General features: G+C 42.0%; 1 protein-coding gene across 6 annotated transcripts in view; it reads right to left on the reverse strand.

The window, feature by feature from the left end:
- Window positions 1-24,118, reverse strand: part of fstl5 (follistatin-like 5) — an 810,780-nt gene that overhangs the window by 355,451 nt on the left and 431,211 nt on the right. For all 6 annotated transcript variants that reach the window (XM_069926256.1, XM_069926258.1, XM_069926260.1 and 3 more), the window contains one exon: window positions 17,677-17,797. In XM_069926256.1, coding sequence (XP_069782357.1) covers window positions 17,677-17,797 — 121 coding nt within the window. The remainder of the gene's footprint in view (window positions 1-17,676; window positions 17,798-24,118) is intronic.

The following is a 24,118-nucleotide window of genomic DNA, read 5'->3' on the forward strand; positions in this document are numbered from 1 at the left end:
ATGCCCCTACATGCTGCTGGCTCACATCCAAGGCAGGTATAAGGGAGGAGACTAGGACTCTCAGCCTTTATTAGGGATCTTACGGGGAGGAGCTACAGGTACAGAATGTGGGCCAGCCTGCCCAGTCCAATGAGGTCATGACTGGAGTACTGCATTCCACCACAGTCCTTTGACAGTCCTCCTTCCTTCATGCAATGGACATAGCCCAACCAGCGTAGTCTGTGTTGTTTTGAAAGTGTGAACATTGTGTGAAGTCCAGCGCAGGGAAGGGCATCAGATTTTGGGACTTTGTCTCTCCAGGTGATGTTGAGGATGGGGTGAAGACCATACAGGTGAAAACTGTTGAGTTTCCTTTCCGTCTTGGAGTAGGTGGTTCAAGTCTGGCTACCATACAGGAGGGTGCTATGAACACTTGCATTGTACACAGCAGGTAAATGAAAATTCAGATTATAAATGACTTTTACAGTTGCTATTTTCTATTAGAAAGAAAGAAGTATCACGCTGAGAAAGACCTCGTAACCTTTATATTATTGTCAAGAGTGTGGAATTCTAGGTATGGAATAAATAATCGTAACATTTACAGTATAGAACTGTTTCCCTCGGGGCCTTAAACTATATAGCCTGTGGAATCTATCTAATTGCCACTAGTTCCCACTGAAAATCTATCAGCAAATATGAAGTTATCAAATCTTCATCAGGATCTATTTTAATTTAAAAATAGACAAATACAAGATATTTAAAGTCATTTTCAAAACTTTTAATTCACCACAGTAATTTAGAACCAGCAAGGATAAAACAGGCCGTTTGATTGCAATCCCTCTAAATATTCATTCCGTTCACTGCAAGCACGCAGTGGCTGAAGTGTGCACCATCTGAAAAATGCATGGCAGTTGCCCACTGAAGGTACTCTAACAGCACCTTCAACCCTCAACTTCTATTGCCTTGAAAAGCAAGGGCCACAGATGCATGGTGAGAATACTACTTTCAAGACCTCCTGTGATCCTCCTGTATTTCCCCTTGGAAATACACTCTCATTCCTTTATATTTGCTCCAGTTAAACCTAAAAAAAATGCTTTATTAAAGCAACTAATGACCCTGCTGATGAACTGGTCAGTGAAGGTGAAATCTTAAGTATAATCCTTTTTTTAAATTATGGATGCTGGGTGCTTGGACAGCATGGTTTAAGCATTTTCTGGATGGAAATGAGTAATCCTCGTTTGGACTTCATCACATTATTTGGATTCATTATGTGTGGACCCATAATTGGACTAAACAATTATTTGATGAAAATTATTTCCAGCAAGGTATCTTGAAAGTGGTGAAAGATTCCTGGAGAACTCCCAGCCACCATCTACTTTCTCATAGTATGGGCAGAATATTGACCTCACCAAACTTGTTAGATTTGAGCAATATCTTATGTCCTGTTGCCAGTGTCTTAGCATAGGACAGGATGGAGAAGTTTGAAGTGAAAAATGGTTCAAAAGAAGAAACAGATATTGAACAAAATGAAAAGACTACTTTGATGGAATGTGCGTGTTGAACACATATAATTTAGAACGTTGGAACACAATACAGGCTCTTCAACCCATGATGTTGTGCAGACCTATGTAAGCCTATTCCCCAACAATTCAACTTTCCCTGAGCTTTCACACCTAAAGCTTCATTTTTCTTATACCTTTTGAATGACCCCATTGTACCAGTCTCTTCTACCACCCCTGGCAATGCATTCCAGGCACCCACCACTCTCTGAATAAAGTACTTATTTTTGACATCTCCCCTCAACTGTTTTCCATTCACCGTAAACAGATGCCATCTGCTATTTGCTATTGTCACCCCAGGAAATGACTCTGGGTGTTTAATGCAACATTTCCCCATATTATTTGCACACAAAATTCTGGGTGGTTATACTGTATATAGACAGACATTGCCAAGAAAGCACTGCAGAAACTGAAACATCCACTGCAATACAGTAGAAAGTGACATCTGGCCAAGCATTTTATTCCGGACTGCAAATAATTGGGATCTTTATATCAGTTTTCTTTGCAAACAGGAAATGTGGATGTGAGTAACGTTGTTCACAGCCGAGAATACCCATTTGCAACAACACAACATTGTCATCAGATCTTTCCCAAAACTGAATGGTACCATAAAGCTTCCTTCCAGCATGTTTTATTTGCAGAAGGATTTTATTTCTACACAATGTGCTTTGTGGGGAAATAATATAATCATTTGAAAAGAAAATGAGAGTGACAAAGATTATTAATTTCTGCATTATACATAATAGAGTTGTTTCTGTTTGCTTAATTGTTCCATTCAAATTATTGAGGAATTAGTAAATCTACAAGCAAAGAGCTTATGCAATGGCTGCTGGTAGCGCTTGCATTGTTAAGGAATAAACAGATATCAAAGCACTTGTATTGAATTACAGGGAAGCTTGAAAGCTTGGATATAAAATTATTAAATTTAAGACATGCTGCGAGAAGCAAAATTTAACAAAATGATTAATTTATACTTCATTCCTCGTGGTAAGCTTTAAAAAACACACACACATTTCAAATTATGAGAGACAAAGAAGGAAGAATATCAAAAACAGTAACATTATTCAAAGCGGCCAATAGATATTTTAAGCTGGTAAACTATGTAAAACACAGAATAAAATAGTGATTTCAATAACAAAATAAGTATACCATAATATCATAAATAACTGATGTTTCAATTAATTAAATGTATAATAAGAATGACAGAGGAATGACAGAGAAATGAACTTCTAACATTTAGTGTATGTTACTACAACATCTAGGCATCTATACTGTGAGAACTCTATCTCTAAATCTTTATCCATGGGACAGCATTTGCTACAAGAAGTAGAGGGATTCAAAAGACACCTCACCTTCTCAAGGGCAATTTGTACCTGGATGAATTTTTACTTATTTTACATATTCTCCATTTCTTACTGTTATGACAGGCTTTTCATTGACTAAAGCTTAACAATTAACATTATCATACCATCTGCGACTAGATCCTGAATTTACTCATCAGCAGACCCCAACATGGATTGGCAATTTCACCTGACGTCCTCCTTGTTGACCATTAACACTGGGGAACCCCAAAACTTTGCACTTAGCCCCTGCTCTCGTCCTTCTGCAGTCATGATTACATAGCCATGCTTGGCTCCAACACAATCTGTGAATTTGATGATGAGACCACCATTGTTGGCTGAATAATGGGAAATCAAGAGACAGAATATAGGTTAGAGATCAAAGCTCTGGTTGTGAGAATCCAGAACAACAATCTTGCTCTCAAGATCACAAGCTTATTGTGGATATTAGGAAGGGGAGGCTGGGAGCCCAATTCATGACAGTGAAGTTTCTATGACTCCACATATTAGAGGACCTCTTCTGGAAAAACACATCCAGGATTAGGAAAAGTCTGAGGAGATTTGATACATCATTGAATACTCCAAATGAAAACTCCTGCAGGTGTTCTGGAAAGTATACTGACTGGTTGCATCATGGGCTGGTCCAGAAACTAGAAACTAAGAACACAGAGGGCTGCAGGAAGTGGCAAACTTAGCCAAATTTGGAACGTAGATCCATTGAATCTATGTGAGGCGTTACCCTGATCAAGTCATTGTTCAGTGCTCCCTTCAGGCAGAAGGCACAGAAGCTTAAAGTCCATCACCTCCAGGTTCAATAATAGTTTTTAATCCATCAGGCTTCTGAACCTCTCCATACCACTCAAATACTAACCCCAGAACCAACAGAAGGTCTACCTACACTACTGAGATAACTTTTTCCTTACACTTAACTGCATGTGAATATTTATTTATCTGACTTTTATTTGTATTATCTATTTTTCATCTTGCATTCATGGTAATTTACATTTTTTTTATTATTGTAATTGGTAAAGCTGCCATTACTTACTTGGGTGCAGCAAGACTTCTAGTGCATCTATAATTGTACTTCTGTCTTTGACAATCAACTCAAATTGAACGTTGAGCTTGTGATTCTTAGTTAACCACCATGCTAATATGTGATTTTATTCATATCTTCTCCTTGTTGAGGAAACCCTGACATATTATTGTCAAATAATGGAGTTTATATTTGCAGTGCAAATCGATCTGATTTTCTGTGGCTTATCATTATTTCCATTTCTAAGATTAAAGACAAAATACCAAAATGGGGAAATGTGGCTTGGGAAGTCAAGTATGGGCAATAGGAAATTGACAACCTCTTTTCTGTTCTGGCAGATTTCCAAGGCAGATGTAAAGCATTTCAATGAGGAATACAGACAGGAAAACAGAAGGCATGTCTTAAAATGAGGCATCAACTCATTAAATCTGCAAGACTGAATGATATGCATGGGAAACAACATCCAAAAGCTATAGCTGAATAATCCAAAAGCAGTAGTGCAGAGCAAAACTCCGCATTCCTGCCATACTTAAATGTGAATGGTAAGGCCCTTTTACAGAAAAAAAAAGGTGATTGTAAAGACAGAGATTCTCCATCTCTGCACTTACCTCCATAAAAATGTCCGAAGGCGGATTGACTGCTCGAACTCACTCCAGCTTCCACCCGGCTGAGGGGTACACTTAGAGTTGGAGTAAAGTCACTCCACCTCCTGCATAAAAGGATTGTGTGCTGAAAGCGACTCCAAATATGAAGGTAAGATGATTGTCGATGTGCTGACAGCCCTGTTGCCTTGCTGCACTATCACAGACCAGGCGGTGGAGCTGTCAGGCTGCACTCACTCACTCCGCCCGATTCCTCATGCCACCCATGTCCTCAAAACACCCGCTCTGTCATGCTGCTCCCCCTGCCCCACTCCCTCGTGCCACCTGTTCCCTCATGCTGCCCCCTCCCCACCGCGCTCTCACGCCGCCCTCTCCTGATGAGACTGCCAGACAACAGGGCAGTGGGGCTGTCGGGCAGCGGGGCGAGGGGATTGTTTGCCAGGCTGTGGACCAGTATGGCTGTCAGGCAGCAGGGTGGCAGGCTATTGCAAGGTGGCTGGTGCTGAGTTATACTTTCTACCCTATTTTGCCCTAAAAAGCCATCGCACTGCTCTGGGCTACATAAAAGGATTGTGCTATTTGTTTTTTCCATCCTCTGCATTAAAGATAAATTCGTCATTATTTAAAAAAAACAAGCAGGTGATAACGAGGCTATTGTGCATAAAAACCCCTGTAGTAAACAATTAAAAGGTGATCGTATCAGGATCATCCTGGTCTTCAAGTGCATGGCTAAAGACTGAGGCTATCACAACCATGTTCAGCCAGGTATCCAGTGGATGATCTACCTTCACTTCCTCATGAGATGTCAGCATCACAGAAACCATGAGTAAAAACGACAATCTGCGGACACCATCATTGAAGTCAAAACACAACGCTGGAGAAGCTCAGCAGGTCAAACAGTGTCCTTTATATAGCAAAGACAAAAATACATAACCAACGTTTCGGGCTTGAGCCCTTTATTAAGGTATGAGAAAATGTGGGCAGGGACCGAACAAAATGTTGAGGGAGGGTCAAGGGGAGGAATATAGTCTCATAGGAAGGAAGGAAAGAGGTGGAGAAGGGAGGGGGCACACCAGCTAAGAGGGGGAATGTGGATGGTCAAGTGATTGGAGAGGGAAGGAGCAAGGAAATGGTAAGGGAGGGAGAAAGCTGGCAAAAATCAGAGAAGTTGATGTCAATGCCATACAGTAGGATAGGGCCCAAACGGAAAATTAAGTGTTGCACCTCCCATTAACGGGTGGTCTTAGTTTGACAGTACATGAGGCCATGAACAGGCATATCAGCATGGCAGTGGGACACTGAATTGAAATGGCTGGCCACTGGGAGATCCCTGTCACTGATGTGGACAGAGCAAAGCCGCTCAGAAAAGTGACCTCTCAGTCTGTGTCACCTCTCTGATGGAGCACTTGCTGCTGTAGATGAGTCCCATGGATACACAAGTGCAGTGTTGCTTCACTTGAAAGGACTGTTTGGGGCCCCAAATGATGGTGAGGGAGGAGGTATTGCATTTCATGCAGCCGCAGGGGAAGATGTCAAGGGAGATATTAGTGGGAAGAGATGAGTGGATGGGGGAGTCACAGAGGGAAAGGTTCCAATGGAAGGTGGAGAATGGAAATTAGAGGAAAATGATTGGTGGTGGGATCATGTTGTAGAGTGTGGAAATTACGGTTGATAATCTCATGGATGTGGAGGTTGGTAGGGTAGTAGGTGAAGACAATAGGAATTCTGTGTTTGTTGCATCTGAGAGCAGAGGGGGCCAGGGCAGATGATCGGAAAATGGTGGAGTTGAGAGTAATGGTTGAGTTGATGGTGGTGGAAGGGAAGCCATGCTTTTGAAAGAAGGAGGATATTTCAGATGATCTGGACTGAAAGGCCTCATCTTGGAAGCAGATATGACAGAGACGGAGAAAGATATAGAATCCTTGTAGGGGACTGGGTGTGAAGAAGTGTAGTTGAGATATCTATGGGAGTTAGTGGGTTTGTAAAAAAAATTAGGCGGAAAGCTCATCTCCCGAGATGGAGACAGATAGATCCAGAAAGGGGAGAGCATTGCTGGAGATGGACAAAGTGAATTTGAGGTAGATGTACAACTTTTAAAAATTAGAATCAATTGGATTCAAAATCAAGTGAGTTGTCAAGACCACAAATGATATTATTATTATTAAATTATTAGAGGAGTGAGGGAGCATAGGAATATCTAAAAAATGCTCAGAATGCCTGGGAAAATTTGTAATCCAGATGCCGAAATACCTTGCCATTACTTCATGCTCATAGGGAAGATGAGAGTGCCTTCCGTTTTCCTGAGGCAAAAGAGAAACTGCTGAAAATCATGGATGTAGTGAATCATAACTTTGAGATTCAAAATTCAGCATTCTATTTATTGTCATGGATACAAAATGTGTCTTCCTTTTTTTTGTTTGCCCGCAAAGAGGCAACATTAGAGCAAGACCACTATCAAAATTAGGAAAAGCAAAAGGAGGTCCCTTCAGAGGTGTCTGCGGATCAAATCACTTCTTCTGAATCCCCAACCTGCTGAAAAAGCTGTCAGGGTCCGAGACCCTTCAGGAACCCTATTCGACATCAGCACCCTCACAAGTCCTGGACCTAACACCTGATTCCCACTACTAACAGCCTGTGGCCTGGTGTGAGCATGTCTTCATGAATTTCTTCAACACCACAAGATGTAAGGATTTTTTTCACACTTATTTTTCAAATAATTTCTACCCCAATCTGTGAGAATTGTTTCCTGGTTGATTTTTTTTTTAATCTCTCCCAAAAATATCATTTATTTTCTCCATTAGTTCATGCTAAGTCTAGCTTTGCTTTGTAATTCATTAATCATTTGTAAGTAATTGTGCATGTCTGCCTCTTTTAATGAACATTAATGATTTTATTTGGTTAAAAGCTCATTAGGCATTACACAAGCATTAAATTATCATTATTGCATGGGTAAAGGTTACTCATTGTTCATTACCATTAACAAAAAAATGCATCATAATAACTTGTTAATTTTCCAACCACACCTTCTTTTCAAGTTAAAATCAAATGAGATATTAATTCATCAAGTAAAAGAAAATAGCCTTGAATGAAACAATCCATAACAGGAAAGTAACTTTGTCTGGACTACACGGTTTCAAACACTTACCTCTTGAGCATTGTCTCACTGAGAGCCACAATTAGAAAAAATAATCTTTGAAAATATCCAAGAAGAATTATTCAAAAATTGCTACAGTTCTGAACATAATCACCTCAGTAATATCTGCCTCTTTGTTTGTTAAGAATAAACTTCAGGTTAGGTATAAATTCTTAACATGTGGGTAGATTTTGTGTGAGGCTAGATACAATGTAATAGGTCATCAGGATCCAGATGAATCTGCAAGAAGGTGCACCCATTGATGGATAATTCCTGAATGGAAGCTGCAGAATGCCAGCCATGTGATTTATGTTGTTTGGCTTACGTTAGAGTTGGAGATCAGAATTTAAGCAGACTTCAGGTTCTTAGGCTGAAAAATCTACGCACTGTAAAAACACAGAAATGCTGGAGGAACTCAGTAGATCTCGCAGCATCAACGGATGTATCACCGACAGTTTTTCAAACCTTGAAGAAGGGTTCAGACCTGAAACATTTCTGTGTTTTTGCTACAATCACAGCATCTGCAGGCTTTTGTGTTTCAAATCTATTCTCTGATCTGGTGCTAGGCTTAACTTTTGCTTGGAATGAAAAACTTTGAAGAATATTTTCCACCAAAATCATGTTCAATTTTAAATTTAAATTTATGTTTAAAAAACATTTAGACATACAGCATGGTAACAGGCCACTTTGGCCCTCGAATCCATGTTGCCCAATTTATACCCAATTATCCTACACCCCCGGTATATTTTGAATGTTGAAAGGAAACCAGAGACCCTGGGGAAAACCCACTCAAACATGGAGAGAACATACAAACTCCATACAGGTAGCACAAGATTTAAACCCCTGTCCCAACCATGTCGCTCAATTTTGAGTTGCATCGTGGGACAAGTAATCCAATCTGGGTTCTAGTCCAAATAAAACCTCAATGTTCCTAGATGTCATAACAAAAACAAATCTCTACAAGTATTCATAGGAATTTGCAGCAGTCTTCCTGCCCTAAATTTTATCTGCCAGATTCTAGAGTATTTTTTCCATTGGAAAAGAGTGACGAGCAAATTATATGTGAAAATGTGGCCCTGAAGTTTTCTATAACGTACAACAAATAAGGATCTTTGGGATCTTCCAGCAAGACCTGGAATGTGTTTATCACATTTATACAAGATGATTGCATTTTGTAAGCTTTTGCTAGGCATCACATAGAAATTAAGTTCAGATTTAGTGTCTGAGTGTAGCTTTATATGGAGATTTGGCAGACTGGAATTTACAGGCTTTTTAATTCAAACTTGCTTGACTTTTTTAAGTGGTAGAGAGATGTTACTGGTTGTGTTCCCTGTGCCTGAATAGTTAAAATCAAAATAATCCAATATTAAAAAAAACCTTTGGTGAAAGGCACATGAGGCACTCAGCACTTCCGTTGTCACAGAAGCCTTTGGAATGTGAGATAAAGTATTGGGATCATAGAAATCAGTGTCATTCAGAAATGGCTGGTGGTCAGAATTTAAGGCGTAAAAGTAGTACCCAGTGATTGGGATGGTAACCTGAACTGCAATGGGTCTGTGTTTCGGAGAAGGTGATTTAAGTGGATTGATAAAAGGAAATGTGTGAGAAGGCTCAGGGAGCATAGGAAGTGGTTTTGACAGATGAGGTTGGAGGAACATAATGCTTTTAGCTTCATGTTATGATGAGTATGTGCAAAATAATTACTAGGAAGGTTATAAATGAGCTCCAAGGTGTGAATTTACATAGTGTTGATCTATACACAAAACCAATCTTGGAGCTGAGCTGAAACAGTTGCCGAGCATGACTTGCATCAGTAAAGATCTGGAGCTTTTCTTTCACCCCAAAGCAGCAGAAAACCTCATTTCAAAGTCTTAACAGGTTAAATGGTTCCCAAGAAATAGGTGTTGGAGCTGGGAGTACAGGAGAACATGCTTTCCATCATACATGCACTTATGGAGGAATGTAACCAAATGTAAAATGTCACAACAACCAATAGTTTTGCAAGGAGAATTTCACAGCAACAAAGCTTAATAATGATATGGAAATACTTCAATATACCTTAGGAAGAACAAAGAAGAACAATTCAAAGAGAGTCAAGACATTTGACTAATTTGATGAACTCAGAATCTCCACTTGATTCAATTCCCTTATGCATAGATCAAATAGCAAGTTAAGGTTTTGAAAGAAATCCAAAATATGTTAATGATTCAAATCAAAGATTGCCAGCTTAAAACACTAATTCTATTTCTCTCTTCAAGAAGGCAGCATGAGCTGCTGAGAATTTTCAGCATGTACTTTTTGCTCCAGTTTTTTAAAAATCTATGGCACTTGTTTCTGGATTAATGTTTCACACTGACTACCTAAAGTGCGTTGGCACTACATGATGAACAGTTATGCTTCTGGAAATGATCACTTTGCAAATACTCTAGTGTGAATCATTTTCTCAAATCATACTGTTGCATTCATGAAATTCATATTTTCTCCCTAAATAGTATTGACTTTAGAAATGTAATTGCAGTCAAATGCTCTTCCACTGAGCTATACCCCCTGCAATTACAAGTATGGGAGCCTTACATTAAATACAATAGCGAAAACCTACCGGGAACAAACATTACCTAAGTTGATGGAAGGAGAAGAAAAGAAAAGAATGGACTCAGTAGAATTTCTGGTGTATTTTTGTTGAATGACAACATTGTCTAACTGAATTAATGCAACCTAGATTGTATAACTAAAATGGATGAGAGGGGGGGGGATGGGGGGGTGGCTTGGGAGGAGGGAGGGGGGAGGGAGAAAAAGTCACTGTAAATGTGTGGAAAAGAAAAAGTGTATATCATGGCTATTGTGATTTATGGTGTGAAAAATAAAAAATTTAAAAAAAAAAAAGAAATGTAATTGCAAAGAGATACGAGGGCCAAGCAAATTCATGTACTTGCATACTTGCAAACCCAGTCATAGCAACCAACAAAGCAAGTTCTACAATAGTTGCTAAGTGTTAAATAGGGTTGTGATTTCCTGAAAGCTTAACACATCCTCCTCCATCCTACCTCCTATATTTTTCCCTAGTCTGTCTACTGAAACTGTTGGAAATAATCCATCCAAAAAGAAGAATTCTAATGACACATAACTGAATTATGGTGGAGAATCCCACACTTTAAAGGCACCAAATATCCAGCAGTGCAGGATGCGAACAGCCCCTTGGCTCATAATGTGTACAAAACAGGATTGGCCAAAATAAACGAAACTCCACTGCTTCCACGTGAAACAATTCCCTCGATACCCTATATATTTATGTATATATCCGCAAATCTCTTAAATGTTACTACCAAATCTATTTCCAGCACTACTCCTGGCATCCCATCTCCCGGCATCCTACCACACTGTGTAAAAAAAAACATGCAGGCACCTACCACGTTGTGTAAAAAAAACTATGCCAGGCACCTACCACTCTGTGTAAAAAAAACATGCTAGGCACCTACCACGCTGTGTAAAAAAAACTATGCCAGGCACCTACCACCCTGTGTAAAAAAAACATGCCAGGCACCTACCACGCTGTGTAAAAAAAAACTATGCTAGGCACCTACCACTCTGTGTAAAAACTATGCCAGGCACCTACCACTCTGAGTAAAAAAAAGACTATGCCAGGCACATACTACTTTGAGTAAAAAAAAAACTATGCCAGGCACCTACCATTCTGAGTAAAACAAAACTATGCCAGGCATCTACCACTCTGTGTAAAAAAAACCATGCCAGGCACCTACCACTCTGTGTAAAAATAAAACTATGCCAGGCACCTACCACTCTGAGTAAAAAAAACTATGCCAGGCACCTACCACTCTGAGTAAAGAAAAACTATGCAGGGCACCTACCACTCTGTGTTAAAAAAACATGCCAGGCACCTACCACTCTGAGTAAAAATAAAACTATGCCAGGCACCTACCACTCTGAGTAAAAAAAACTATGCCAGGCACCTAACACTCTAAGTAAAAAAAAACTATGCAGGGCACCTACCACTCTGTGTTAAAAAAACATGCCAGGCACCTACCACTCTGAGTAAAAATAAAACTATGCCAGGCACCTACCACTCTGTGTAAAAAAAAAACTATGCCAGGCACCTACCACCCTGTGTAAAAAAAAACTATGCCAGGCACCTACCACCCTGTGTAAAAAAAACATGCCAGGCAGCTACCACTCTGTGAAAAAAAAACCATGCCAGGCACCTACCACTCTGAGTAAAAATAAAACTATGCAAGGCACCTACCACTCTGAGTAAAAAAAACTATGCCAGGCACCTACCACTCTGAGTAAAAAAAAACTATGCAGGGCACCTACCACTCTGTGTTAAAAAAATGCCAGGCACCTACCACTCTGAGTAAAAATAAAACTATGCCAGGCACCTACCACCCTGTGTAAAAAAAACATGCCAGGCACCTACCACTCTGAGTAAAAAAGACCATGCCAGGCACCTACCACCCTGCGTAAAAAATCCATCCCAGGCACCTACCACCCTGTGTAAAAAAACATGCCAGGCACCTACCACTGTGTAAAAAAGACGATGCCAGGCACCTACCACCCTGTGTAAAAAATCCATCCCAGGCACCTACCACTCTGTAAAAAAAACTATGCCAGGCACCTACCACCCTGGGTAAAAAAAAAACATGCCAGGCACCTACCACTCTGAGTAAAAAAACTATGCCAGGCACCTACCACTCTGTAAAAAAAACTATGCCAGGCACCTACCACCCTGAGTAAAAAAACTATACCAGGCACCTACCACCCTGTGTAAAAAAAAACATGCCAGGCACCTACCACTCTGAGTAAAAAAGACCATGCCAGGCACCTACCACCCTGCGTAAAAAATCCATCCCAGGCACCTACCACTCTGTAAAAAAAACTATGCAGGCACCTACCACCCTGTGTAAAAAAAAACATGCCAGGCACCTACCACTCTGAGTAAAAAAACTATGCCATGCACCTACCACCCTGTGTAAAAAATCCATCCCAGGCACCTACCACTCTGTAAAAAAAACTATGCCAGGCACCTACCACCCTGTGTAAAAAAAACATGCCAGGCACCTACCACTCTGTGAAAAAAAGACCATGCCAGGCACCTACCACCCTGTGTAAAAAATCCATCCCAGGCACCTACCACTCTGTAAAAAAAACTATGCCAGGCACCTACCACCCTGTGTAAAAAATCCATCCCAGGCACCTACCATTCTGTAAAAAAAACTATGCCAGGCACCTACCACCCTGTGTAAAAAAAAACATGCCAGGCACCTACCACTCTGAGTAAAAAAACTATGCCAGGCACCTACCACCCTGTGTAAAAAAAACATGCCAGGCACCTACCACTCTGTGTAAAAAAAACCATGCCAGGCACCTACCACCCTGTGTAAAAAATCCATCCCAGGCACCTACCACTCTGTGTAAAAAAAAACATGCCAGGCACCTACCACTCTGTGTAAAAAAAACATGCCAGGCACCTACCACCCTGTGTAAAAAAAAACATGCCAGGCACCTACCACTCTGAGTAAAAAAACTATGCCAGGCACCTACCACCCTGTGTAAAAAAAACATGCCAGGCACCTACCACTCTGTGTAAAAAAGACCATGCCAGGCACCTACCACCCTGTGTAAAAAATCCATCCCAGGCACCTACCACTCTGTAAAAAAAACTATGCCAGGCACCTACCACCCTGTGTAAAAAAAAACATGCCAGGCACCTACCACCCTGTGTAAAATATCCATCCCAGGCACCTACCACTCTGTGTAAAAAAAAAACATGCCAGGCACCTACCACCCTGTGTAAAAAAAAACATGCCAGGCACCTACCACTCTGAGTAAAAAAACTATGCCAGGCACCTACCACCCTGTGTAAAAAAAACATGCCAGGCACCTACCACTCTGTGTAAAAAAAACTATTACAGGCACCTACCACCCTGTGTAAAAAAAACATGCCAGGCACCTACCACTCTGTGTAAAAAAGACCATGCCAGGCACCTACCACCCTGTGTAAAAAATCCATCCCAGGCACCTACCACTCTGTGTAAAAAAAAACATGCCAGGCACCTAACACCCTGTGTAAAAAAAAACATGCCAGGCACCTACCACTCTGAGTTAAAAAAACCATGCCAGGCACCTATCACTCTGTAAAAAAAACTATGCCAGGCACCTACCACCCTGAGTAAAAAAACTATACCAGGCACCTACCACCCTGTGTAAAAAAAAACATGCCAGGCACCTACCACTCTGAGTAAAAAAGACCATGCCAGGCACCTACCACCCTGCGTAAAAAATCCATCCCAGGCACCTACCACTCTGTAAAAAAAACTATGCAGGCACCTACCACCCTGTGTAAAAAAAAAACATGCCAGGCACCTACCACTCTGAGTAAAAAAACTATGCCATGCACCTACCACCCTGTGTAAAAAATCCATCCCAGGCACCTACCACTCTGTAAAAAAAACTATGCCAGGCACCTACCACCCTGTGTAAAAAAAACATGCCAGGCACCTACCACTCTGTGAAAAAAAGACCATGCCAGGCACCTACCACCCTGTGTAAAAAATCCATCCCAGGCACCTACCACTCTGTAAAAAAAACTATGCCAGGCACCTACCACCCTGTGTAAAAAATCCATCCCAGGCACCTACCATTCTGTAAAAAAAACTATGCCAGGCACCTACCACCCTGTGTAAAAACAAACATGCCAGGCACCTACCACTCTGAGTAAAAAAACTATGCCAGGCACCTACCACCCTGTGTAAAAAAAACATGCCAGGCACCTACCACTCTGTGTAAAAAAAACCATGCCAGGCACCTACCACCCTGTGTAAAAAATCCATCCCAGGCACCTACCACTCTGTGTAAAAAAAAACATGCCAGGCACCTACCACTCTGTGTAAAAAAAACATGCCAGGCACCTACCACCCTGTGTAAAAAAAAAACATGCCAGGCACCTACCACTCTGAGTAAAAAAACTATGCCAGGCACCTACCACCCTGTGTAAAAAAAACATGCCAGGCACCTACCACTCTGTGTAAAAAAGACCATGCCAGGCACCTACCACCCTGTGTAAAAAATCCATCCCAGGCACCTACCACTCTGTAAAAAAAACTATGCCAGGCACCTACCACCCTGTGTAAAAAATCCATCCCAGGCACCTACCATTCTGTAAAAAAAACTATGCCAGGCACCTACCACCCTGTGTAAAAAAAAACATGCCAGGCACCTACCACTCTGAGTAAAAAAACTATGCCAGGCACCTACCACCCTGTGTAAAAAAAACATGCCAGGCACCTACCACTCTGTGTAAAAAAAACCATGCCAGGCACCTACCACCCTGTGTAAAAAATCCATCCCAGGCACCTACCACTCTGTGTAAAAAAAAACATGCCAGGCACCTACCACTCTGTGTAAAAAAAACATGCCAGGCACCTACCACCCTGTGTAAAAAAAAAACATGCCAGGCACCTACCACTCTGAGTAAAAAAACTATGCCAGGCACCTACCACCCTGTGTAAAAAAAACATGCCAGGCACCTACCACTCTGTGTAAAAAAGACCATGCCAGGCACCTACCACCCTGTGTAAAAAATCCATCCCAGGCACCTACCACTCTGTAAAAAAAACTATGCCAGGCACCTACCACCCTGTGTAAAAAAAAACATGCCAGGCACCTACCACCCTGTGTAAAATATCCATCCCAGGCACCTACCACTCTGTGTAAAAAAAAAACATGCCAGGCACCTACCACCCTGTGTAAAAAAAAACATGCCAGGCACCTACCACTCTGAGAAAAAAAACTATGCCAGGCACCTACCACCCTGTGTAAAAAAAACATGCCAGGCACCTACCACTCTGTGTAAAAAAAACTATTACAGGCACCTACCACCCTGTGTAAAAAAAACATGCCAGGCACCTACCACTCTGTGTAAAAAAGACCATGCCAGGCACCTACCACCCTGTGTAAAAAATCCATCCCAGGCACCTACCACTCTGTGTAAAAAAAAAACATGCCAGGCACCTACCACCCTGTGTAAAAAAAAACATGCCAGGCACCTACCACTCTGAGTTAAAAAAACCATGCCAGGCACCTATCACTCTGTAAAAAAAACATGCCAGGCACCTACCACTCTGTAAAAAAAACCATGCCAGGCACCTACCACTCTGTCTAAAAAAGAACCATGCTCTGCACATCTCCTCCTTCACCTTATATTCTCTAGCATGTTACATTTTAACTCTAGACAAAATATTATGTCTGGAAACCTTATCCATGCCTTTCAATTCTCTTCTTAACCTCTTAAGCTCTAGTGAAAATATCTCGTACTGCATTTGTCCAACCTCTCCGCAAAGCTCATACTCTACAACCCTGCTAATATTTTGGTAGACCCTTTCCAATGCTTCAATATCCTTCTGGTAATATGATGACCAGAATTGTACACAACACTCCAAGAACCTAAACAAATTTGCAACATGACTTCCATATTCAATGACACAACCAATGAAGACAAACATCCATGCACCTTCTTTTCCATCCTATTTACTTGTGTGTTCAAGGAACTATGGACTTGGTTCCCCAGATCCCTCTGCACATCATTACTTATGGGTGCCCCATCTTAAACTATATATTTTCCCCTTACATTTAACTTCCCAAAGTGGAACACCTCACATTTGTCCAGATTAAACTCCACCTGCCAATTATATACCCATATGTGTAAATGATCTCTGTCCTGCTGCATTATTTGATAACCTGTTGCACTGCAAACTTGCTAACCCACCCACCTACTTTTTTTCATCCAAGTCATTTGTTTATATTACAACACAGGTGCCCCAACATCAATTGCTGCAGAGTACCACTTGACAGATACCTCCAACAAGTTTTCCCTATGCCATAGATGCTTTGTGATTAGTAAGGGATTGCTTAAGGATGTATGTGGGTGGAAAGAAAAAGTTTGAAAACTACTCGTTATGTGCACTGTTTTATAACTCCAAAGGAAATGGGCAAATGACAATTTTTTTCAAGCAAAATATTTCAGTAACAATTTGGTCTAGAGCAGTGATTCTCAACCTTTCCTTCCCACTCACATACTACCTTAAGCAATCCCTTACTGATCACAGAACACCAATGGCATAGGGAATATTTAAAGTGGTATGTGAGTGGAAAGAAAAAGGTTGAGAACCACTGATTTAAAGGTAACATATTGCGATATAAAGTCATAAGCACTCTACTTTGTACACTTACTGTTGAACAATGTTTCTCCACCAGACCAAGTACTTGCTAGGCAATACTGCAAGCAGAGCATACAACATTCAACCTGAAGCTACCATTGCCATGTGCATCCTTAAGTTCCACAATCAGGAAATTTCTGAGTGATCTTCCTCCACATTTTTTTGCTCACTTTCACACTTGGTATTGGGGTATTCCTGCTTCATTCTGATTGCAACATTCAAAATGGAAGCACAATCAATTCATTTCATCCACCACTTCTTCCTTTTGAAGTGCTTTCAAGATTGTTTGTGAACCTTTCAAATGGTTTTTAACTTTAATTATTTCAACATGAGCTACTTCACATTAAGCAGCACTATCTCTTTCACTTTAGACCAGAGTTCTTTAAAAGATTGCAGGTTGTAAAATTTAGTGATTATTTCATCCCACTCAGACTGGTTGACTGTGTTGGAACAGGATTCATAACTGATGTGGCTTTCAATAAGACTAGTGTGTGATTTTGCTGGATTAGCTTCATAATCGTATGCCATGGCACTTATTTAGTATTGTTATAATCGTTGCTGTAACCAGATGAAAGGTATTAATTGGAAAGTTAAACTATCTGATGCTCAGCATGTTGACTGCAATTATATATTTTTTTTTACTTAATGTGGATAAAGGCAAAGATACTGAATGTTTACTCGGTCGCAAATGGAATTAAGCTGCATCTAATGAAACTTCAAGATGTGGAATTGTGTCCAAATAAAGCATCAGTTATAAAACCAGCAATCAGTTACACTAATCCAGATTACTTTAGACTTACGAAATGCTCTGTAGAATTCCTCCTGTGTTAAATGCTTGTCACTATTATAGTCGTCATATTTCAGCAGATCAAATAAGGAGCACTGAGAGAGATCCTTTCCAAGCCTATCTTGTTTAATGACCTGGTGAAAGAAAAGTCAGCGGACTTAATACTAGTCATAATGCTAAGCAGAAGCTTGATACATGTTTATAGTGAAATAATTTTTTGATAACATCAGCAAGATAATTGCAAAGCTAAGGCAACATTGAATAGAGAGAATGAATGAAAAATGTCATTTAAAGAGGTGTCAATACAATAAGCACACATTAGCTACTCAATCCTGTCAGTTTCTGGCAGTGACTTATTGGTTGGCAATAATTTCCCTGTCGCACTACATACAGTAAAATCCCTGTGTCTTGGGTAAACTTATACCTCTCATTTCGTTCATTTTAGATTAGTCACAGTGTTCGAGCTACCAAAAGAAAATAGACACACACACCCAGAGCAGTTCAGTTTATATAAATGTTTATTACAAATTCAAAAGCTGATTTCAAACTAAAATATGCTAGCCCTTCCCAACTATACTTATCAATGCCTGGACTGGTCCCAACTGCCGAAGCGAGGTAACGACTGCACACTTGTAGTAGGTTGTTGGGGCGCCGGTAGCAGCTTCTCCACCTCCCCCGACCGGGACTTCTTGCTGAGAGATGTTGCCACGTCTCGGAGAGTCTCAAACTTCAGCTGCGGGACCATGGCTTATATTACCCAAAAACTGCTTACCCAAGCACTTATTCCCAGCACAGCAAGAAAGATAAGCGAGCAAGCTAGCATGCTAGGCTTCTATCGAATAACATAATTTTCAGCTTTTCACTTTGAATACAATGATTTATTTTGCTTCAGGCTAGGCCTCTGACAGTCTGTGACCAAATCAAGCAGGAAGATTAAATGTTCTTGTTACACAGATGGCCTTTCATCAGATAACTGCATCTCTGGCCCCTTGGTGAAATTTAGCTTATGTCTGCCTATTCTAAAAACAAGCAGGTTCTCAGCCTTGCAGAAACAAAGGCTGCAAAAGTAAAAAACAGGATTTAAATCTTCCATTACACCCTGGTATCGGGCACCTACGGGGACCGGGGATCCCAGATATGTGAATTTTCTGGTTGACTGAGACACATTCTTACAATGCCTAACTAATACTCCTGCATTAAGAACAAACAATTTAAAAGACAAAAGACAATCAAAATGTAAAGTAATTTGAAAAAAAAATCAGTATTGTAGTCCTTAATTATATAATTATATAAAATTCATGTTAATCAGGTAATTCAATTTAAACAGGTAATTTAATCAGGTGTTAAAGTGTGAAAATAACAACCTGAGTCTCAATATAGATTAAAAAAAAGGAAATGATCATGGACTTCAAGATGACTAGGGATGACATCAATAACCCTGCAGTGGAGAGAGTAGAGTGCACCAAGTTCTTTTGTGTCCACCTAAGTAGTGACCTATGCTAGATACACATCTCCTCACTTGACAGGAAGTTGCAACAATGACTACACCTCCCAAGAAGAATGAAGTGGGCAAGGCATCCAGCCACCATATTAACTTTCTACAGGAGTTTATCAAGAGAGTCCTGGCTGGCTGTATCGAAATGTGGTATGGTTGCTGTAGAGAATTGATTTGGAAGTCAATCAACAGGACCATAAGAGCGGCAGAGAGGATGAATTGAGTCTCCCTCACCCTCATCAATGTGACCTACTGGGATCATTGTCTGGGCAGAATGTTTGCTCCCATCTTCACCAGGGGTTTGTGTGTTGTTTTATATAACCATATAACAGTTTATGGCATGGAAACAGATCATCTCGGCCCTTCAAGTCCACATCGGTTCATTCACACAACTCCGCTAGATCCCACCGCCTATTCTCTGCCCATAACCGTCCAACCCCCTCCTATCCATGTATATATCAGCCTCCTCTTAAATGAAAGAATTGACTCTACCTCAACTATTTCCTCCGGATGATTATTCCATTCAGTCACCACTCTCTGAGTGAAGAAGCCTCCTCTAATGTTTCTCTTAAAATGTTGCCCCCTTACCCTCAACTTGTGTCCTCTTGTTTCAACCTCCCCTGCTCTCAGGGGGAAGAGTCTATTTGAATATAGTCTATCTTTTCCCTTCATAATTTTAAACACCTCTATCAAATCCCGTCTCAACTGTCTACGTTCCAATTAATAAAGTCCTAACCTCTTCAATCTTTCTCTATACTCGAGGTATTTTAAGCCAGACAACATCCTGGTAAATCTTCTCTGCACCCTCTGCGCCTTATCTATATTCTTCCTATAATTTGGAGACCAGAACTGAACACTACTCCAAACCTGTCCTCACCAACGCTTTAATTTACAATTTTCAACTTTTATTTAAATTTTTATTTATTTTAATTTATTCATTTATTTATTTCCTTGATTTTTGCCGGTTGTTTGGGCTGCTGGTTGCTTGAATTCTGAATATTGGGGTTTTACTGTGTTACTTCCAAGTTTTTTAATTTTACATTCCACAAATCTTTTTACTGGTGTTAATTTATTGGATCTGTAAGAGTTTGACTATAGTATCTATCTAAGGTATATTTTCACACCTCTTCTATCACTTTAATAATTCTATTTCTTTTCTTTCTTGAAAGTTATTATATCTATAACTACATTCCAAGAAATTATCCAGCAGATCTCATTTGATTGGACTGTCAACATACACAGTAAAATATATTCTGTGACAGAAAATACATATTCTGTTGGATAGTTCTTGGAAAACTACCAGTCATTGATCAGTTTATTGTAATGTGGAAATTGGGGATGAGCTGGAGGTCAGACTTCTGAACATTCACCCTTTAATTCCACCAGAGACAGTATAGGTTTGAGAGCTCAGTATTTGTCACTAGGGACTGAGCCAGCTTCTATTCAAGGCCCCTTTCTGTTTCGAGAGGGAGCCAAGTCTGAGCTCAATTGGATCTGCAGTCACAAATGATAAGATCAGTTGCAGATGAATCTTTGAATTTCAAGCAACTGAATCAAAAATATAAAGATCAGAAATTCCCTAGAAACAGTGAGCCACTTAGACTGTCAGCTTCCCCATCCATTACTGCCCTGCAATTACTTCCACCAATCTCTCAGGGAGAACTTGACTAGTGACATCCCAACATTTATGCTCAACACCCCATGTTCCAAAAACCTTCAAACAGTACTGGAAGAACCCGCCACTAAAAGTGCGGAAGGAAACATTGACATCTGTTGAAGATACATACTTCAACTAAACCAAGCCAGGACTTCAAAAAGATGTCAACATTTTCAAATGTCACTCAGAAACATGAAAAAATTCCAATACTATGCATTAAAAAAACATTGTGCTCTGATATTTATCTACAATATAATGAATTATAAGATGATCTGAAATTTCACCATGCCCTTCCGTTTCTTGAATTACTGTATCATTCTCCAGAATGAAGAAGAGAGAACATAGCACACCACAACATGGTACAGGCCCTTCGGCTGTGAATATTGTGCGGACCTATATATTCCTACAATATGAAACACTTTCAACCTTGTAACCCTCGATTTTACTTTTATCCATGTGCCTGTCTAAGAGTCTCCTAAATGCCCCTAATATTTCAAACTTCACCACCACCCCTGGCAAGGCATTCCAGGCACTCACAAATCTCTGTGGAAAATTTACCCCTGTGGCAGCGCACATCCTCATGGTGAACCGGCCCCACTTGTATCACTTGGCGGGGCAGCCATGGGGAAAGGCGTCATCAGAGGTTTCTCTCTGACTCCAGCGCGCACCCTGGGTAGCGATTATGACATCACAATGTACCAGGTGACTGAGCTCATGCTGATCTTAAAGGGGCATGCTGAATTTGAATAAGAAATCATTAATGACCATCAATGAGGTAGCAATGATTTCCTTCAGCTGCTGCAATCACAAAAGTGGTGACCTCAATGGGCCCAGACGTCTATCTGGACCCAGTGAATGATGGATGGAGCCGAGGTGAATGCTGTAGCCCTCAAACTTCCCCATCACCTACAGATGTGGTTTGGGCAGGCGGAGGCACAATTCCACCTCCGCAACATCTCAGACAATGCCACAACATTTTACCACATCCTGGGCGTGCTGGACGAGGACATGGCGACGAGGATGACGACATGGAGTTTTCCATCACATCCACAAAAGGCCCCCCGCTGTACGCCAGAGCTAGACGTCCACCAATGGAGAAGCTAAAATGGGAAAAGGAGGAATTCTCCAGGCTCCAGGAGTTTGGCATTGTTCGGCGGCACCACTACACATGGTCCAGAAGTTATCAGGGAGTTGGAGGCCCTGCAGAGTCTACAGATGGCTAAATGATGCCACAACTCCAGACAGGTACCCGGTCCCCCATATCCAGGACTTCATGGTGTGTGGTCTTTTTCAAAAGTCAATCTGCTGTGTGGATACCACCAGATCCCGGTCCACCCTGATGACATTGGAAGGACTGCCATTATCACCCCTTTCAGCTTGTTTGAATTCCTCCGGATGCCGTTTGGGTTGAATAATGTGGCCCAGACGTTCCAGCGCCTCATGGACACAGTGGATAGGGATTTGGACTTTGTCTTTATCTACCTAGATGACATCCTGGTAGCCAGCCACAACTGCAAAGAACACAAGGTCCATCTCCGTACCTTGTTCACTCAACTGGCAGAATTTGGCCTCACGGTCAACAAGGCCAAATGCCAGTTTGGTAAAAAAACATTGCAGTTCCTGGGGCACACCAGCTCAGCATCTGCGGCAGCTCCAGCACTGGATAAAGTGGCAGCTATCCAGCGTTTTCCCAAACCCTCCTCGCTCAAGGGCCTGCAGGAATTTTGTGGGAATGGTAAATTTTTACCACAGATTCATCCCCAACACCTCTCGCATCATGCGCCCTCTTTTCACGCTGATCGCAATGAAAGACAAGACCCTGGCCCTGGTTGGAGGAGGTGGACGAAGCCTTCACTTCATTGAAACAGGCCCTCACAGAAGCAACTTTGTTGGTTCACCCGCTCCCGGAAGCAAACACGGCGCTCTCAGTTGACGCTTCTGCTTAGTGGTCCACTGAAACAGTGGCTGGATGGGCAGTAGTGCCCACTGGCCTTTTTCAGTAAGCAGTTGTGGCCACCGGAGCTTAAATACATTGGTTTCGACCAGGAGCTCCTGGCGCTGTACCTGACCATTCGCCACTTCTGATACTTCTTGGAGGGCAGAACTTTCATGGTTTTTAATTGATCATAAGCCCCGCACCCAAGCACTGGCTATAGCCAAGGTCCCCTGGTCAGCCAGGTAACAGCGCATCCTGTCCTACGTGTCCGAATTCACTACAGACATCCGGCACTGGGTGGGCAAGGACAATGTATTCATGGATGCGCTCTCCTGCCAGCGATCAGCATGCTAGCTCCTGGCCTCGACCAAGTGCAATTAATGCAGGCCCAGCAGCATGACGCCGAAGCTCAAGTTCTCCGGACCACCATCTCAGGTCTCTAGCTCAAGGATATCCAGCTTCCTGACTCCACCCAGCCGCTGCTCTGCGACACCTCCACCGATCTTGCCCACCATCAGTAAAGACTACCGTGTGTATGGTGGCGCAGCAATTTGTCTGGCATGGCCTCAAGATGGAGGTGCCAGTGCTAACCCGCAACTGCATCAGGTGCCAGACGTCTAAAGTCCACAGGCACATGCAGACCCCTGTTCAACATTTCAACTCGGCAACGCGGAGGTTCCAGCATATCCATGTGGATGTCATGGGCCCCTCGCCGGTGTCCAGGGAGTCACGGTACCTGTTTATCATAATGGACAGAGCAACCAGGTGGCCGGAAACAATCCCGGACCGTGAGGCATCAGTGGAGACCTTTGCTAGATCCCTGGTCAGCCAGTGGATCGCTCGGTTCGGCATGCGGGCACACATCACGAGCGATAGAGGCACCCAATTTACATCGGCACTATGGTCACAGCTGGCAAGGCTTTTAGGGGTAACACAGCACCACACCACGGCCTACCACCCACAGTCTAACGGGTTGGTAGAGAGGTTCCACTGGCACCTAAAGTCTGCTCTGATGACAAGCCTTTCCAGCTCCGACTGGGTGGTTGAGTTGCCCTGGGTTCTCCTTGGGATTAGGACGGCGCCCAAGGAGGACCTGCAAGCCTTTTCAGCAGAAATGGTTTACGGTGCGCCACTCTCCCTGCCAGGCGAATTCTTCAGCCCGAAGGCCAAGACGATGCACAATGAAGGTGAGTGGCACGGACCTCCGTAAACAACTGGGCAACCTAACTTCGCCGCCCCCATCGCACCATGGCACCCGATCATCCCATCGACTAAAAGATCTGGATGTGGCGCAATTTGTGCTCATCCGGAGAGGACCACAGAGGGCCTCGCTGCAGCGCCCACATGAAGGGCCATACAAGGTTCTC

The sequence above is a fragment of the Narcine bancroftii genome, chromosome 3 (assembly GCF_036971445.1).
Source record: "Narcine bancroftii isolate sNarBan1 chromosome 3, sNarBan1.hap1, whole genome shotgun sequence".
In the NCBI taxonomy this organism is placed as follows: domain Eukaryota; kingdom Metazoa; phylum Chordata; class Chondrichthyes; order Torpediniformes; family Narcinidae; genus Narcine; species Narcine bancroftii.